Genomic DNA, 17,978 nt, shown 5'->3' with positions numbered 1-17,978 from the left:
TGCATTAGTGACTTATGTGTTGTGAGGCACAGAATGAGGAAGTGTGTGTTCAATTCTCAGTGTGGAGGACTTCAAGGCTGAAGAGTGAGCAGTTCACTGGTTGTCTGTGTCCTGCATGAGGGTAAACAAAGTGGAGGCCCATACACCTTTGATCATGTATACACTCTGTGTGTACTGGAAACTTCCAACCAGTGACATTTTACTCTCGGAGACAAACGGCAACCTCTCTGTGAACCTGCTCTGACGCACACCGCGACAAAGTAATCAACTTGTGCCTTATTGTTGCAGATCCAGGATCGCAGCTGCGGCCACATCATGGATCGTCGGTCATGATTACAACTACATTACCAAGATATACAATATACTTGCCCACATATACTAGTACTGGCGATACCATACATTGTTATCCTTTCAGCTCCCTTCATCTCTGTCAGACCTTTAATTCTGTATAACTACTTTAATCATTGATACACCTCTCCATTGATGTTAAACACTGCCTTTTCTCACGAATGTATTAAATATTGTTATAAGTCGATGTGCTAATATGTGCTTCTGTTGCACTTCTGTCCATCTTGAAAGAAGGATCCCTCTCATGTGGCTCTTTCTAAGGATTCTACATTTTTTTCCAAGACACCTGTCACACCCTATGAGTCAGATTGTCTAATGGGCTGTAGACATATCAATGTATTATATTATTATTATTACTACTACTGTTCTTATGAAGTGGGACACATACTGAGGACACTTGTAAGCACAGTACTATACTCTATGTAGCTGTAGGTCCAAAGTCTAGCTTGTGGAGCCTCCTGTCAACTCCCTGTGCAGGAAAATATCAAACCTTTCTGAACAGAATATATTCACGTCTGGGTCTTGAAATCATCAGTTGACAGTGAATCCTCATCCTTCTCAGTGCAACTTATTCCAAAGCATTTCTAGTATCAGTTGTGGTTTTTTTTTTTAAACTAAGCTACACATTCTGTGGAGGCAACTTCCTGAAACAAATGAGAGAACAACTTTACACCTGATCATGTACTTGTTACGCGACACACCAGCTTTCCAACCTGGACTCCCCGGGACTTTTTGTAATCCATAATTCATTTTGCAGCGTGCACATGAAGCAAAGAAGCGAACACAAAATCAGGGAGCGTCACCTTTGGACTCAAATCCTCTATGTGTAAAAAAAAAAAAAAAAAAAACACTCGCTCACCGTCCTCGTGGAACCGCGCAGCCTGCATCTGGTCGATGATCGCCGGCATCTTGTCCCACTGGCACTCGGCCCGGCAGCGCTCCAGCTCCACTTCCAGCCGGACCTGGGTGAAGGAGACCCGGGACGCCATCGTGGTCGCTCTGTCCCGGTGGTGGTGACTGTAGTCCCCGGATACGATGGGAGTAACAGCACACTACACCCGGGGGAAATAAATGTGTAATCTGTGAGTGAGAGTGCGCAGGGATGGAGGGTGGAGTGTGGGTTACGATAAAGCCACAGGAGGACATGACTAGCAAAGGTAAACAGTGAGACAAATGGACCTGTTTTTTAATTTTTTAATGTTAGGATGTCATGTTAACACAGGAGCGAGTTGATATCTATCGCAAGTCTAAGTTTTATACCATTTCATGTGGAATATTTGCTCACTGCACTTTTTAATGCTCACTTTTTACGCACTTTTACGCACACTTTACGCACACTTTACGCATGAGGCTCCCGTCAGTAATGGGTTCCTCTATATTGAAGGAAGCGCGTCCCCCTAATCTCCTGCCCTAACACTTTAACTGGATCAGGTGGAGCTTAAGTAGTAGCACTGCTCCCCCCAGCCGTATTTGCTTCTTCTTCTTCTTCTTTTAAAAAACACGTTCAGTTCATAGATGAGCTCAGTGGGAATAAAAACCCGTTCATTTGTAATCGCTTGGCTTGCTCCCTGATCTGGCTCCAGCAGCAGGACACCGGCCGACCTCCTGGCTCAGTGACAACCTATCACATCTGTCATGGAAGTAAGTCAGGCACAAGGTTGCACTTAGACAAATAGACGATCACAATATATTTTGTTTTCGGGTCACACTAACGAGATTTACTGAGGGGGGAAATGAAGATTTCACAAGGATGTGCTGAACGGTGGACACTACTGTCCTATGGGCCACAGTACAGGTAGGGAGTGGGTCTCTATCAGCTACTTTATGACATCAAATATAACCTCCAGCCTCCTGAACAGGGATTTAGGAGCATCATTTTCTTTCTGGAAACTTGACATTTGTTTGACACTGATCCACGCTTCTCCTCCTCTTCCTCCTCCTCCTCTTCCTCCTGCCGTGCGCTCCTGCCGATCTGACAGCTGAGCGGCTGCGTGCCTCCCGCCCCCTGCTGACGTAATGACCGGCTGCTCAAAGAGGGTTTCTCTCGGTCAAGATAGAAACGGTCATAAAACAACATACTTTGTTCCCTCGAAAGCGCCAAAAGTGCCTGTAGAGAGAGCAGGGGCGGGTAAATATTTTTCCTGAGGGGGCCATTTGAGTAAACCTAGATTGTTTCAGGGGGCCAAACTAATTTGATATATTTTATAAATATTCAGTACACTTACTCTTATTCCAAAGAGACAGTCTAAAGCGTATTTATTCCCTATAATACGACATTTTTTTTGGAATATTTTATTTTTCCAAATATTTTCACAATGCAAGAGAACATGCAGAGCATACAGAGCACTCTACATTAAACATTACAGAAAACTACATAACAAAATAAAAAAAATACACATGAGGAAATAAAACTAATTAAATAAATTAAGTAAATAATTCCCCCCACCCAAAGAGAAAAAAAAGAAAAAAGTTGGTGCATAGGATGACACATCACAGAAAAATACCGCAATGACACGGTACATAATGTAATTCACAGCTCCAAATAGTTACAGTCCTATGGTACCGTTGGTTTAAGGCTGCCAGATTTTCATAAATAACTTATATATCTTTCTGAGACTATATGTAATCTTTTCAAGAGGAATACAACTGTCCATTTCCACAGACCATCGGTCTATGAGAGTCGGGGAATCAGACTTCCAAGTCGTTGCTATACATTTCCTGGCCACACTTAAAGCAATTTCTGCAAATTTAATTTCCCAGTAGTTTCCCAGTAAACATAGCTCAGGATCCAATGGAAAGGTAACTCCTGTGTTCATAGTTAAGGCATTACAAAAGTCATACCAAAAGGACCTCACCTTTGTGCAAAGCCAGGTACAGTGTAGGAAGGAGCCAACCTCTATACCACATCTGAAACACATTTCTCACAATTCAGGTTTGGATTTATGTAACTTCTGTGGGGTGAGGTACAGTTGATGAAGAAAATTATTATGCACAAGTCTGAACCGGGCATTAACCGTTGCTGAGAGACTGTTCTGGCACAAGTCTGACCAGAGTTGTTCAATCAATTGCTATATTCAAGTCTGATTCCCATCTCATCCTGGATCTGTGTAATCCTGGTTTTGGGCACTCATTCAGCAACATGGAGTACATTTTAGAAATAAATTTGCACACATTTCCCTGATGAAGCATTTTTTCCACATTAGTTAACACAGGTAGAATCATTTCAGGGCCCAGGATAGTTCTCAAAAAAGCTCTTAACTGGATGTAACAAAAGAAAGTTCTACTGGACAAGTCATACTTCCTCTTCAGTTCTTCAAAAGACATGAGACGTCCTTTATCAAAGCAGTCTTCCAGATGCTGGATTCCCTTGTCATGTAGATAGATACATCTTAGCATTATATTTCAGGAAGTTTGTCATTTTGGCGTCACCATGAAGTCAGATAATGATGTCATATTGAGGAGAAGTGCAATGACAATGTCAATGACACTAGAGACAGGATCTATATCTTATTTGAATGGACCAATCATTTGTCATCACATGCTGCTCTTTTTTCTGAAGAATCCAACGACTCCGTCACTTTGGATCTGCAGCATCCCACCACGTGCACAAAGGTGCCAGAGCTCTTCAATGCCGCTTGCAGACTTAATTGTAAGTGTTTAAATACTGAAATATTAGCCGATTATCAGGTCTCTGTTTTCAATAGCTGTGTTTCTATCATCCTAATCCTATCGAGGAGTTTTTATCTGCATGGAGGTGGAGGGTCTATGAGCATCGGGCTCAAAACAAGAGGTCCCTTCTCCAGGTTTTGCTTCAGGGTGGCCCAACAGCAAAACAACAAACAAAAACAACCTCAAGGCGAACCACCTAAACTTCCCTAATCAAATGAAAGAAATAAAGACAAGTTACTAACTTAACTCCTAATCTGAAAACAGGGGTCAAACAAAAATGCTACCCAATCCTACCAAACTGTGCCGGTACATCAAGCAACATCTCTTAACACTTTTAACAAGGTACAATCTGGCTGTCAGTGCAAGAGGAGAGACCGCAGGAGCTGGGGGGAGCCGTCCTCTTCACCTGCAAGCATGGAGGCTGGAACCAATCAGCTCCCTGGAAACAAACCTTCACACTCACAGTCAATCATCCACTCACACCTGCAACACATCACTCACAAGGACCACAGCAGAGAGAGAGGGGGAGAGAGAGGGAGAGAGAGAGAGAGAGACACCATGTACGTTAGGTCTCAGTAAGTTTTACTGTATGATAATATAAAACAAATGAAAGGCAAATTTAAATACTTTTGTATAATGTCACTCACAACTTGCACATAATAAATATTTAAAAAAAAGTCTTTGATAGGTGACAGACATTTTACCTTATTCATTTTCATGGTGACGCCAACTGTCAAAAGATTTTACTGTAAGATTTTTGACAAACATAAAGGCAAAGTTGGGTACTTTTACATTATGGCACTGACAGCTTGCTAATAATTTATCTATATTCTTTTTTATTTCTTGATAGGTGACGGTATATTTCACCTCACTCTTGTTCATGATGATCCTCTATGGGTGACCCCCACTGTCAGTGTGTCATGTCTCAGAAGGTTTTACTGTAGAATTCTTGAGAAAATGAAAGGCAAAGTTGGCTACTTATTCATTATAGCACTCATAAATAACTAATATTAAATATTATTTTTAAAGAGATTCTGTAGAGGCGAAAAACTCCAGTTCAGGGGGATTGTGGGTAGTGTAGTACTTCTCCCAGATATCGCGAATAAAACCCGTTTTCCTTAAAAATGCACTCGATATTATACACACTCGTGGCTTCTACGGGAGCATGTAACAAGAGCATATACATGGGAAAAGTGTCATTCTTGGAATTGATTTATTTGTATTTGTATTATTATGTCTTTATTTACTTCTTATATATGTATTTTTTTTATTATTTTATTTAATCTTATTTAAGTTATTTAATTTCTGCCTCTTTTTCTTTACCCTGAGTGTTTGATTGTGGGTTGGGGATGTTCAAAAAGTTTGAATGTATGTTTCTTATATGTAAAACTCAATAAATATATTGTTAAAAAAAAAAAAAGCGCCATTCTTCTCAAAACACTTTTGTCTGAAGTGTCCAGACTCCAGACAAACAAAGGAAGTGCGGCTGGTTTTGAAGTAAACACAACAGTTGGCGCAGTGAACCCTCTCGCTTCGACTGTTTCCTCTCTGACTATATGAACCAATCATCATGAGCTGTCGTGTCCAAGCGGGACTACGGCAAGCGGCGAGGTCCAGAAGAGCTGTGACTCATCGTCACAGAATAAAGCGGAGTAACAGTCCACGGAGCCAAGCTGCAGATTCACGTTCGCTCCAGGTAGGTGCTGACGGTTCTTCTATAATAACCACGCAGACATTTACACGTCTTGTTATTTCAGTGCAGTCTTACATCGCAGCTTCTTCCTGGCAACTGTTAGCTTAGCTGATGAGCTAATGCCTGTTTCCCTTCATTCCGGGGACAGCACAGTGTTGTAAACTGTAGCAGCTGTGAGTCAACACACGTTTGTTTGTGTTCACGATTCCTTTTAAATCAGTGTTCACCAACACAATGGGGATTCATCAACAACAGAACAGGCTGTGTGTAGACTGCATTTATTAAGGGTTGTTGGTTCAAATAACGGGACACTGAGAAAAACATTACATGTAAAAAAGATAAAGAGTAGAAATCTTTATTTTAGATAAGTGGGTTTTATCAGGATATGTACCATAATGTAGATTAAAAACAAAGCATAACATTATTTTTAAATTATCTGTGCGTGTGTGTGTGTGTGTTTGTGTCTGTGTCTGTGTGTGTGTCTGTGTGTGTGTGTCTGTGTGTCTGCCTGTGTTTCTGCTTGTGTCTTTCCGCCTGTCTGTCTGTCTGTCTGTCTGTCTGTCTGTCTGTCTGTCTGTCTGTCTGTCTGTCTGTCTGTCTGTCTGTCTGTCTGTCTGTCTGTCTGTCTGTCTGTCTGTCTGTCTGTCTGTCTGTCTGTCTGTCTGTCTGTCTGTCTGTCTGTCTGTCTGTCTGTCTGTCTGTCTGTCTGTCTGTCTGTCTGTCTGTCTGTCTGTCTGTCTGTCTGTCTGTCTGTCTGTCTGTCTGTCTGTCTGTCTGTCTGTCTGTCTGTCTGTCTGTCTGTCTGTCTGTCTGTCTGTCTGTCTGTCTGTCTGTCTGTCTGTCTGTCTGTCTGTCTGTCTGTCTGTCTGTCTGTCTGTCTGTCTGTCTGTCTGTCTGTCTGTCTGTCTGTCTGTCTGTCTGTCTGTCTGTCTGTCTGTCTGTCTGTCTGTCTGTCTGTCTGTCTGTCTGTCTGTCTGTCTGTCTGTCTGTCTGTCTGTCTGTCTGTCTGTCTGTCTGTCTGTCTGTCTGTCTGTCTGTCTGTCTGTCTGTCTGTCTGTCTGTCTGTCTGTCTGTCTGTCTGTCTGTCTGTCTGTCTGTCTGTCTGTCTGTCTGTCTGTCTGTCTGTCTGTCTGTCTGTCTGTCTGTCTGTCTGTCTGTCTGTCTGTCTGTCTGTCTGTCTGTCTGTCTGTCTGTCTGTCTGTCTGTCTGTCTGTCTGTCTGTCTGTCTGTCTGTCTGTCTGTCTGTCTGTCTGTCTGTCTGTCTGTCTGTCTGTCTGTCTGTGTGTGTGTGTGTCTTTCCGCCTGTCTGTCTGTCACTCCATCCTTCTGTCTGTGTCTGTTTGTCTGTCTGCCTGTCTGTCTTTCCATTCTTGTGTGTGTGTCTGCCTGTGTTTGTGTGTCTGCGTGTGTCTTTCCGCCTGTGTGTGTGTGTGTATCTTTCCGCCTGTCTGTCTGTCACTCTGCCTGTCTCTCCATCCTTCTGTCTGTGTCTGTTTGTCTGTCTGCCTGTCTGTCTATCCTTGTGTGTGTGTGTGTGTGCCTGTGTGTGCCTGTGTCTGCCTGTGTGACTGCCTGTGTGTGTCTTTCCGCCTGTCTGTCTGTCTGTCTGTCTGTCTGTCTGTCTGTCTGTCTGTCTGTCTGTCTGTCTGTGTGTGTGTGTGTGTGTGTGTGTCTTTCCGCCTGTCTGTCTATCACTCTGCCTGTCTGTCTGTGTCTGTGTCTGTTTGTCTGTCTGTCTGTCTCTCACTCTGCCTGTCTCTCTGTCCTTCTGTCTGTGTCTGTCTGCCTGTCTGTCTGTCCGTCCTTGTTTGTGTGTGTCTGTCTGTCTGTCTATCCCTGTCTGTGTCTGTCTGCCTGTCTGTCTGTGTCTCTTTCTATCTGCCTGCCTCCTGTCAGTCCTCCTGTCAGTCCTCCTGTCTGTCTCTCTGTCTGTGTGTTCATCAGTATGAGGAGTGCCAGGTCAGCTGTGCACTGTGGGGGTCTGTTCCTCCTCCTGTCCTGCTGTTTGCTGGGTGTTTATTCTCAGGTGGATCCGCAGCAGCAGCAGCAGCAGCAGCAGCAGCAGCAGCAGCAGCAGCAGCAGCAGCAGCAGCAGCAGCAGCAGCAGCAGCAGCAGCAGCAGCAGCAGCAGCCCCCCCAGCAGCCCCCCCCACCTGTCGTAGAGAGTGCAGCCCACATATCGGTCCACGGTCACGCTCGCCTGGACAGAAACATGGTCCAGGACAAAGAGTGAGTGATATCTCTCCACATTCAGGAGGCTTATTTACTCATAGTAATGGACTCTGAACACAGGCAGCAGCAGCAGCAGCAGCAGCAGCAGCGTTCACACACTGTGTGTATTCAAGCGTTGTTGTTTCTTGTTCTCTTCGTCTCCCAGCCACATCATGGAGCATCTGGAGGGAGTGATAGACAAACCGGAGAAGGAGATGTCACCCCAGGAGCTGCAGCTTCACTACTTCAAGATGCACGACTACGATGGAAACAACCTCCTGGACGGGCTGGAGTTAGCCACAGCGATCACACATGTACACCGAGAGGTAGGTGCTAGTGGTCGTGTGTATTTGTTTTGTTCTCTTTTGAACACATTTAATTGCTTTTATTACTTATTTGTAACTTTATTGTGATGCTTTTCTTTCCTTATTTTTAATCCTACCATGCACCTGTCTTGTGTGGAACAGTTATAACTCCTCCTATTGGTTGTCACTAGGGTGGCAAAATTCCGGGAATATTCAAAGTTGGAAACTTTCCATGGGAATTAACGGGAATAAACTGGAAATGTTGTGGGTAATTTATTCTAACTGTATTTACCTTGTCATATACAGACATAAATATTAACATTTGGTTTTGTCATAGGCTGATTTGAGCCCTGAGGAAACTTTGGGCACTTGACTATATGCTTCTGCATCGTTGTGTCATTCTTAACATTGGTCTTTGCACAGTATTTGCAAATGTACACAGCCTTTCCTTCTACATTGGATGGGGTGAAATGTCTCCACACATGAGAGAGTGCATGTGGCATTGTTCTGTAGAATAAGATGAGAGAAAAGTGTGTAAAAAAACACTAATGCAATGCCAGAGATATAAATAGTTAGCCAAACAATTGGAATTGTCTGTAAGCATATTTTACAATTGATGGATAAATGAATGGAAATAGGCTAGATGAACAGATGAACAATCCTCAATCAGCATGCTAATATATTTTCCCGAGTAATATCATTGAAACTTACCTGACTAGTCCTGCACACTTCAGCAGGCCTCTCTGTACAATATGCCCAATGCCACGTTCTTGTTTGAGTCAGAACTTCAGATTTCAATTTCCTTTCAACACTTGTTGGATCTGAAGTGTTTGATAATGCCACCTTTCCAATTTCTTTTTTCTATTTTTGTCTAAATGTGAACTCAGAAGAAAAAGAAGCATCAAACCAATTGATGCAAATTCAAACAGTTTTGACTGCAATCTTGATATGGAAAAAATAAGCTTTTCACTTAAGAGACTTCCAATGTCAGAGTAACAAATATGATGGGGGAAAAACTACAATACCCAGAAATCATACATCACACACCATGCTCATATTCCTCAATCTTGCCTGTTCTGATTTAGATTTTTTTCTTTTCACAGTAAATGTTCATCAAGGTCTTGTTCTGCCTTTGACCAGAGATTTTCAGTGAAAATACTATCAAACACAAAAAGCAGCAAAGTTTCACATTTTCCATTTTCTTCTGATCATCAAAATGGTTGCCAGTTTATTTTCAGTTGATCAATGAACCAACACAGACATTTCTGTTTTTTTTTCTTTTCTTTCCTTGTCTAGGAGAGAGGAGAGGACAGCCAGCCAATGAAAGAGGACGACCTCATCACGCTCATTGATGATGTTCTGAGGGACGATGACAAAAACAATGACGGCTACATCGATTACGCAGAGTTCGCCAAATCACTGGAGTAAAGTGTCTCCAAGTTTCCACATGTCCACAGCAGCAAAGGAGCTGCAGAGAGGGTGAACGTAAACCGAGAAGCTGCCCCAAGAGGTGGAACACCTTCATTCAGTCTGTTCTCTCTCTCTCTCCCTCTCTCTCTCTCTCACACAGGCAATCACAGGATTTTTGGTAATTTTTCATAGTTCCTTTCATACCAGTAATTTGATAAGCAAACAAAGCAACTTTTTTTTCAATGCACTCTTGGTGTATGCTTATAATTACATTTAAAAAGGGCCAGTTCACCCAAAATCAATAACAAATATTTATTGTGTAATCTTGTTGTTTTGTTGATCTGACCCTTGTATGGTAGCACTGTAGTGTGTCTACACGTGTGTTCTTCTTTTCAGCGATGCTACTTTAAACTCACTTTGAGCATCTGAACTGAATGTCACCACTTTAAATGAAGAAGTTTCTATTTCAAACTGTGTTGTGTAAATGTCGGATTTAACTGACGCACACTTCCTGTTTGGTACTTAGCATAATGGACCAATCGATTCCTTGTGTGAATCAATTTCATTGGCTGTTTGTGACGAGGATGATGAGACAAACAGGTCGTTCCCATGCCAACAGAAAGTGGCCTGGCTCAGATGTGTAGTCAGTGATGTAGTGTGTGTTTGTAGAGTAGAAAAACTTGTTGAACTGAAGTGATATATTATTTTTTGGGGAGAGAATCCTGTGGTTCGATGCAGAACAACATGGATGTGAATGTTTCAAGCCGACTGACACACTGTGTCACATCAGAACCTCACGTTGCTTCTCGAAGTGGTTCTTCATCATCCTCCTGTCGCCGCTCAGCGAGAAGTTCCCCAACAATGACCTGTTGTCATGAAGTGAATGTAAATCAGCACATCACTGTGCAGTGCTGGTTCGTTATCACTGGATGAGCAAAGACTTGAAGCACACTGGTTGATGCTGCTCCCACAGCAGCTTTTTTAAACTCTACGTCTCCAGAAAAAACACTTGTACACAGCTCTGATGCTGAAGAAATTTGCTGCCTTTAAAATATACTGTAACTATGTTTGTGTTCATGGCATTGTTACAGAAAATAGCCTAATGTGGAAGGTCATGGGTTTAATTTCCAAACTAACTAAGGAATGAACATCATGTGACAGTAAGTTCAGTTTACAATAATAAAGTTTTGATCACAATCAGATCATTCTGAGGTAAGGACGGACTGAGACGTCTGTATGTATTCGTACGATTATAGATGCAACACTTTAGGTCTGTGTCAAAAATATCTGATTCCTTCTTCAGTCTAATTTTCATAAGGATTAATTCTATATTTTTGCCATCCAGTGTTGATTCTTCAATCAGTTCAGGTTGTTGAATACAAATGTTTAAAACCCAAAGTGAAACTATAACAGATGCAACTGTGTTGTCTCTGAAATGTGAAATATAAAAAATTATATATAATCTAATCTCGTGTCTGTTTTTTCTATGAAGTGAGTCACTGTGTAGGATAATTGGTTTGTATTTATATAGCGCTTTTTCGAGTCTTGTTGACCAGTCAAAGTGCTTTAAAGTACAGTTTGCAATTCACCCATTCACACACACATTCATACCGTGCATCTGTTAGCAGCACTTTGATAAAATGGAATTAATGAAGTCAACTTTATTCTACAGATGTACATTCATAAAAAAACATATTTAGACTGAAAAACAGTAAAAATGTTTGTGTTCACAAGTTAACTAAAAACCAAGAAATTTAATTCTTATCGCACTTACGGACACATCAGCTGTCTGCAACTGGTCGTTTTTCAGGAGATAAATGTCATGACAAAAATAAGTTTGCAACTTCAGTGAAAGCCATGAGATGGCGCTGCAGGCTCCGCAACAAAATCTAGTAAGAAAAATATAAAGGTTCAGTTGGTAGAATTGAATGAGATCTAGAGGTGAAGTTGCATATTGCAGCTGAAAATCCGTTATCTCACCCCTTCAGTTGTCATAAAAACTCAAATGGATATTGGTTTGTCAAGTCTGGACTACTATAAAAAACATAGCAGCCTTCTTAGAGAGGACCCACTTTGTTGAAATGCAAAGGATTTAAATATAAAGAGCCCATTCTACGGTACAAAATAGAGCTATTTGTACAATTTAGATGATGACACAATAATGAAAACGTCACAAGGATTATTTTATATTCCATTTCTGTCAATAGATCCCTTTCACCTAAACCTTACACACTTGACCTTTAAGTTGGCTAGTTAAGACAAACAACCTCTTCCAAGATTAAAAAAATAATTCTCACTCAGTTTAAGAATATTTTTAATATATGTGAACAAAGATAAATGACATAAACTTCAGTACATACTCAAAGTATCAAAGTTGTAAAATGCAGGGGTGAAATAGTATAAGTCATTGTGTGTGTGTGTGTGTGTGTGTGTGTGTGTGTGTGTGTGTGTGTGTGTGTGTGTGTCTGTGTGTGTGTGTGTGTGTGTGTGTGCGTGTGTGTGTGTGTGTGTGTGTGTGTGTGTGTGTGTGTGTAACAAAGTGTAGATCAGAAGGAAACAATTTTAGGTATTTTTTTTTGAAAATTTTGACACGTTTCCCTGGCTACATCCTAGCTCCAGTGAGAGGTGGGGTCCAGGGGCTGCATGGAGGCCAGAGAGAACATGGGTGAGGGGAGGTTGCCTCTCAGGGGGCTGTACCAATCATCATGCTGGCGCTGAGAAGCATGCTGTGGGGCAACACTGGGACAGGGGCACTGGCCGACCGGGCCCGGGTGGCGGGCAAACGCCCCAGAGGGCAACATAGGGGAGAGGCGGGGGATGTGGGCCAGGGGCTGGGTGTAGTACTGTCGGGCCAAGCTGGCCGGCTGCACGTGCACGCCTCCCAGCAGAGCCCTGTGGCCCGGCATCACGCCCACAGGGAGCAGCTTCTGAGAGGCTCGCTCCTGCTTCCGCTGCTTGGCTCTTCTGTTCTGAAACCACACCTGTGGAGACAAAGGTTGGAGACGAGGACAGATGAGGACGTGTCTGAGAGTCTGTTCAAGTGGGACATTGAAGCTTTGCCTTGTTATGTCATTACACTACATATATATACACACACTGACAAGACTAATGCAGAATACAAGAGGTCATGTTTTCATGTGCTAGAGAGATGGGCCCTCCCCTTCTCTACTCTTCTCATCTCATTATTATATACCAACCAACTGTTCATCCCTTTACTATACTAGCCCCATGCACAGACTTTACCACCACATATTCTTATATATTTATATATGTTTATATTTTTGGTGTTTTCTATATATATATATATTATTGTACTTTCCACTCCAGCAGCACAAGAACACTTCCCTACTGGACACTGACAATATCACATCATTGCATTCCATTCCTGTATCTGTAAATATGTTCTCCGTATGTGATTTTTGTGTGTATGTCAGTGTGGTGTTTAATTGTTAACTGTATAAGCTACTGGATGATCAGAATTTCCCTCGGGATTAATAAAGTATCCATCTATCTATCTAAAGAACCCATTACATTTAGGTGCAGATCCGGATCAATGGGTGGATCCAGGATTATTATTTTTCAGCATTTTCCCTGATTTCTCTGAGAATAATTCATGGATCGTGATGATAAACATCAGGCATTTTTAGGGTCTGTTGGGCCTTGGTGGAGGTATGAGAACTGCAGAGTGCATTCTAGCTTTTATCCATGAACTTTGCATCATCAACAATAATTAGAGGGCGGTGTGGGGTAGAGTGGGCGCTCTCCAACAAGAAGGCTGCCGGTTTAATCCCCACTCTTCCCCATCTGCTTGCCAAAGTGTCCTTGGCAAGATACTGAACCCCTAAATGGCCACTCATAAATGTTGAGTGTGCTAAAAATGTAAATCGCTTTGGACAAAAGCGTCAGCTAAATGACATGTAATGTAATGTAATGTAATAATTGTGGACAAAAGGTCGAAAGTGATGATCTTTCATAATGTAAAATGGTTAAAACTAATAATTGTTTTGAAGACAGTAGTAAATGTGTTGCTCCGTTACTTCAGGACTGCATCATTCTGCCTTGTGCACATGGTCTGTAGGACCCTTTCATTTCAGTCAGCTGCTCTTACTCGGACCATTCATGTTCATGTTCGAGTGACACCTGCTTCTCCTGTGATGACAAGTCTAAACTTCTGTTGTGAAAAGTGAAGTTTATTATCCGTAAATTAAACATCCCTCATCTTTACCTGTATGCGAGCCTCGTTGAGCTTGGTGATGCGGGACAGCTCCTCTCTGTAGTAGATGTCAGGATACTGGTTCTGTCCAAAGGCCACCTCCAGCTGTTCCAGCTGCTTGTGGCTGAAGGTGGTGCGGTGGCGTCTCCTGGCAGCGGAGGGGTACGCCCTGCTCCGGCGGCTGAGACCAGCAGCCATGGAGGTCTCACACAATGACCCCTTCCTCACCGACTCTCCTATATCTGTTTTCAGGAGGGGAAATAAAGGCTGTGGCTTTGAGTAGCTGCTGAAAAGACTTTTACTTTTTTTGCGGACAATTCTCAAGCTCCTGTTTCTTGTCGTCCTTGTGTTTCCCAGGTTGGCATGATAAAAAAAAGTGTCCTAAAATTGCATGAGCGCATTTCACCAATGACAGTGTGAAAAAGGAGGGATTACACTGACTTAATGGTTCCCACTGCCGTCAGGCAACCTGAGAGCCAGAGAGCTTTAGCTGCCTAAGACAAGCTCGTGAGAAAGAGATACCAGAAACTGGAGGATTTGACCAAGCCACACAATCACTAACAAAGTGACTAATCTGTGTAATTGGTGGACTGAGTTGACCTTGTCTATTCATATCATGGTGCCTGGAAAAGACCTAGACAGACTTGATGATTGGTGAACATCTGGCACAGTTTGTCTTTCCCTCACATTTCCCCTCATTCAAACTGCCTCAGAGGGATTTGTAATAAGAAAGTTCCAAATAAGAGTTTAGTTGCATTTCATATGACAAACAACTTTGAATAATGGAAATAAAAAGATTTATGTTGCTTACAGGCAACTTCAACAACTAATGCAGGAGGGCCAGAAGGTTAAGGTTGAACTTGCTAACAGACAATGCTGCTTTACCGGTCTATGAATTAAATCTGTTCTTAAAGACATTTTAAGTTTAAAGTGGGATGTCTCAGTTTAGACGATACAACAGTATTACTCTTCATTGAATGGGATATGCAATTCAAAACAAATAATAGTACAAACATTTGTAATCTAATAGTTTTACATCATATAATGTCTTTGGACTCACCTGCACTGGAGCTGACAGTCGCCATATCAGAGTAAACCTCTGCACAGTCCTGGTGGCTCCTCGCTGCGTCCCCTGCTACCTTCACCTGGGCCATAACTTCACCTCTGCTCTGTGACAGGATGGATAGCACTGTCTGACCCCCCCCACATCCCCCCCGTTCATGTCGTGCCCACGTCCCACCCATCAGGTTTACCTTTAACAATGCAGGTGTGCCTCAGAAACCAGTGGAGCAAACACACATACACATACAGATAGATAGATAGATAGATAGATAGATAGATAGATAGATAGATAGATAGATAGATAGATAGATAGATAGATAGATAGATAGATAGATAGATAGATAGATAGATAGATAGATAGATAGATAGATAGATAGATAGATAGATAGATAGATAGATAGATAGATAGATAGATAGATAGATAGATAGATAGATAGATAGATAGATAGATAGATAGATAGATAGATAGATAGATAGATAGATAGATAGATAGATAGATAGATAGATAGATAGATAGATAGATAGATAGATAGATAGATAGATAGATAGATAGATAGATAGATAGATAGATAGATAGATAGATGTAAACTCATGGCAGAGGGGTTGCTTACAGTTTACTTTACATTTATTTAATTCTCACCTAAATCTGAAAGGATCATCGTTGCATTTGAATTCAAGTAATTCAAGTGAAAATCGTTTGTGTGCCCTTCACAGAAAAAAGACTGGCACTAAGTAGAATGCATTTCCCCACCATTGGGGATGTGCAATGGTGCATAAAGTGGGCACCAGTCCACTTAATTCGTCAAAATTATTCTCTGAGAAATCAAAGAAAATGCTAAATCTAACGATATAAGTGAAGTGATAAAAAAAAGTCCTGGATATGGCCACTGATCCAGATCCACGCTAAAATTTGAATAGGTGCTTTCCTGACCCAACATGTCCTTCCACAGGGTTTCATGGTATCCATCCAGTAGTTTTTGCCTGATTTTGCTTACAAAAAACAAACTAACAAACAGACGGACATGGGTGATAACATTACCTCCTTGGTGGAGATAGTAACTCTGTCAATTAAAAGGTTGATTCAAAGCTGGTGAGCTGCAGCTGCCTTTGTGACCACCAGGTGACGACACACACTCAGGCACAGGGACCAATCGAAAACTGATTAACCAAACCTCACATGTGCAAAAGGATCAATCCTCAGCATTCGTGGGGGCTGTGAAGTGTGGAGACCACCCAGCTGGGTACACACCCCAGTCCTCCAAAAACACAACCCCTCTCAGGTCAGTCCCTGCCTCTGGTTCGCTGTGCGGTGACTGACAGGGCACCCCGTCGGCTGGATTAACTCGGCTGAACTCCTCTGTAACCTCCCAGGACCCCAGCTGCTATCAGCAGTTCCCATGATGCTAAACTCAGTCCAGAGTCAGAGTGGAGGAATGGCCTTCTCACACTGCGCTGGATACTAGGAAGAGACCCGCTAATGTCCTACTCAGCACTGAGTCATGGCAGGGAGCACCGGAGGCCAATACATAGTTGGAGAGCAGCAGTTGGCTCTTTATCAGCACTCAAACAAGACAGTAATTCATCATGTGCTATATTTGTTGGACAAAGCTGTTTGCTTGTTTGTGTGTCCATATAGTGGCAGTAATGTGGACTAACCCTCCCTGCATCCTACACATGCAGGGAGGGTGGTGACTGTATCAAGTTATTTTAGTAGTGAGTGTTTGATGGTGCTAAATTACGAGCTGTCCCTCTCCTCCTCACAACATGTCTGTCATATCATGAGCCATTTGACCCGAGCGATTTGTGCACTACCAGGAACCAGTAAATCAGGGGTTCAAATGCAGACTGATGTTTCACACTGATGCAGCAGATTGTAGCTGGGCCTCCCTTGGCTGCAGGATCCTTGCCAGGAAAGTGCAACAGACAAAAAGCAGTGATTGAATGATATGCTGTTGAAGCAGGTCTGCAGGGTCGTCTGTAACATATTAATTCTCTGCTTGAATTACTTTAGAGATTGTACCAGATTTGCAGAGTTATGGTTTGCCTCTCCGCTGCCTCTCCGCTCTCTGCACAGCAACGTCTAATTTAATTCTCTGTGACACATCGTTTACAAGGGCCAAGTCCTCTGCGTCCTGAGAGAGCTTCCATCTTCCCTGCATCCTGTGCATGTGGGTGTGTGTGTGTGTGTGTGTGTGTGTGTGTGTGTCTGTGTGTGTGTGTGTGTGTGTGCGTGTGTGACCAAAGTCTTTTTACAGAGTCACATTATAGGGAAGTGTCCTATTTATTAGACAAAAAAACAAGGCAGTTAAAATTTTAGTTGAAGTTAGAGTAAGGTTAAGGTTTATGGTAAGGCTAAGGATAGGTTTTGGTTTAGGTTTAGGTTTAGGGTAAGGGTAAGGGTAAGGGTAAAGGTAAGGGTAAGTTTAGGTTAAGGGTTAAGTTAAGGTGAGAGTATGGTAAGTTTAAGTTTAGGTTAGTTTTAAATTCAAGTTAAGATTTAAGTAAGTCTCACATAAGTCTGAATGTCCACTGAGCCATAGAGACACGTGCGTGTGTGTGTGTGTGTGTGTGTGTGTGTGTGTGTGTGTGTGTGTGTGTGTGTGTGTATCTGTGCCCAGCTGCCAAGTTCTCTTCAGATCCCATATTCAGCTCACATGTTTCCCGTCCCAGACAACGACTCGGCCACAAACCTCCCCAGCAAAGCACAGAGTCTGTCTGTGTTTTCTGTCTGAACCTCAAGTCAAGCATTGAATCAAATCACTGACTTCTGTCAAGTAAAAACTCAAAGATTTAGAAGTAGTGGGAATGAATCTGAATCTGAACAGCAGTTTGGAGGAGGTTGATGTTGGAGTGTTTTTAACTCACTTGAAATGAACAACAACTGTTTGTCGGTTTAATCTATAGAACTTTTATATCTTAAAAAATTCGGACCATATTTCATTAAACCCACAAACCTCCAGTCTCAAAGAGGATGTCACCATTCTCTGCTTTCCCTGTGATTTCGGTCCACAGGGAGTTGAAGTTACAAAAGGCAAACTGAACATCAGGCCATCAGAGTAGTGGACCT

At 42.4% G+C, this 17,978-nt stretch overlaps 3 protein-coding genes across 6 annotated transcripts in view; 1 reads left to right on the top strand and 2 right to left on the bottom strand.

The window, feature by feature from the left end:
- Positions 1-2,246, bottom strand: part of ttc7a (tetratricopeptide repeat domain 7A) — a 52,785-nt gene extending 50,539 nt beyond the window's left edge. Inside the window, exons 1-2 of one of the 3 annotated variants that reach the window (XM_061087310.1) lie at positions 2,190-2,246; positions 1,208-1,400 (exon numbers count right to left, since the gene is read on the bottom strand). In XM_061087310.1, coding sequence (XP_060943293.1) covers positions 1,208-1,400; positions 2,190-2,246 — 250 coding nt within the window. The other 2 variants (XM_061087308.1, XM_061087309.1) reach the window with 2 other exon arrangements.
- Positions 2,247-5,607: 3,361 nt separating this feature from the next.
- On the top strand, positions 5,608-11,103 carry mcfd2 (multiple coagulation factor deficiency 2, ER cargo receptor complex subunit). Of its 2 annotated transcripts, none has more exons than XM_061087077.1 (4): positions 5,608-5,713; positions 7,619-7,939; positions 8,088-8,247; positions 9,523-11,103. In XM_061087077.1, exons 2-4 carry the CDS (start codon positions 7,656-7,658, stop codon positions 9,652-9,654), a joined length of 576 nt encoding a protein of 191 aa, XP_060943060.1. In that variant the 5' UTR covers positions 5,608-5,713; positions 7,619-7,655; the 3' UTR covers positions 9,655-11,103. The 2 variants fall into 2 exon arrangements, with proteins under 2 accessions (XP_060943060.1, XP_060943061.1); XM_061087078.1 differs by having other exon boundaries at positions 7,607-7,939.
- Positions 11,104-12,245: 1,142 nt separating this feature from the next.
- prop1 (PROP paired-like homeobox 1) lies at positions 12,246-15,003 on the bottom strand. Its single transcript, XM_061086657.1, has 3 exons — positions 14,910-15,003; positions 13,862-14,091; positions 12,246-12,617 (listed from the first exon to the last, which is right to left on the bottom strand). Exons 1-3 carry the CDS (start codon positions 15,001-15,003, stop codon positions 12,246-12,248), a joined length of 696 nt encoding a protein of 231 aa, XP_060942640.1.
- Positions 15,004-17,978: the final 2,975 nt, after the last annotated feature.

This window comes from Limanda limanda, chromosome 15 (assembly GCF_963576545.1).
Source record: "Limanda limanda chromosome 15, fLimLim1.1, whole genome shotgun sequence".
Lineage (NCBI taxonomy): Eukaryota > Metazoa > Chordata > Actinopteri > Pleuronectiformes > Pleuronectidae > Limanda > Limanda limanda.
This window is presented reverse-complemented; position numbering and strand designations above follow the sequence as displayed.

Excerpts from the sequence above, each read along its gene's own strand:
- mcfd2 (XM_061087077.1), top strand. The coding sequence starts at position 7,656 with ATGAGGAGTGCCAGGTCAGCTGTGCACTGTGGGGGTCTGTTCCTCCTC. Across the intron at positions 7,940-8,087 it reads AACATGGTCCAGGACAAAGA|CCACATCATGGAGCATCTGG; the intron begins GTGAGTGATATC and ends TTCGTCTCCCAG. Across the intron at positions 8,248-9,522 it reads TCACACATGTACACCGAGAG|GAGAGAGGAGAGGACAGCCA; the intron begins GTAGGTGCTAGT and ends TTCCTTGTCTAG.
- prop1 (XM_061086657.1), bottom strand. The coding sequence starts at position 15,003 with ATGGCCCAGGTGAAGGTAGCAGGGGACGCAGCGAGGAGCCACCAGGAC. Across the intron at positions 14,092-14,909 it reads GACTGTCAGCTCCAGTGCAG|ATATAGGAGAGTCGGTGAGG; the intron begins GTGAGTCCAAAG and ends TCCTGAAAACAG. Across the intron at positions 12,618-13,861 it reads TCAACGAGGCTCGCATACAG|GTGTGGTTTCAGAACAGAAG; the intron begins GTAAAGATGAGG and ends TTGTCTCCACAG.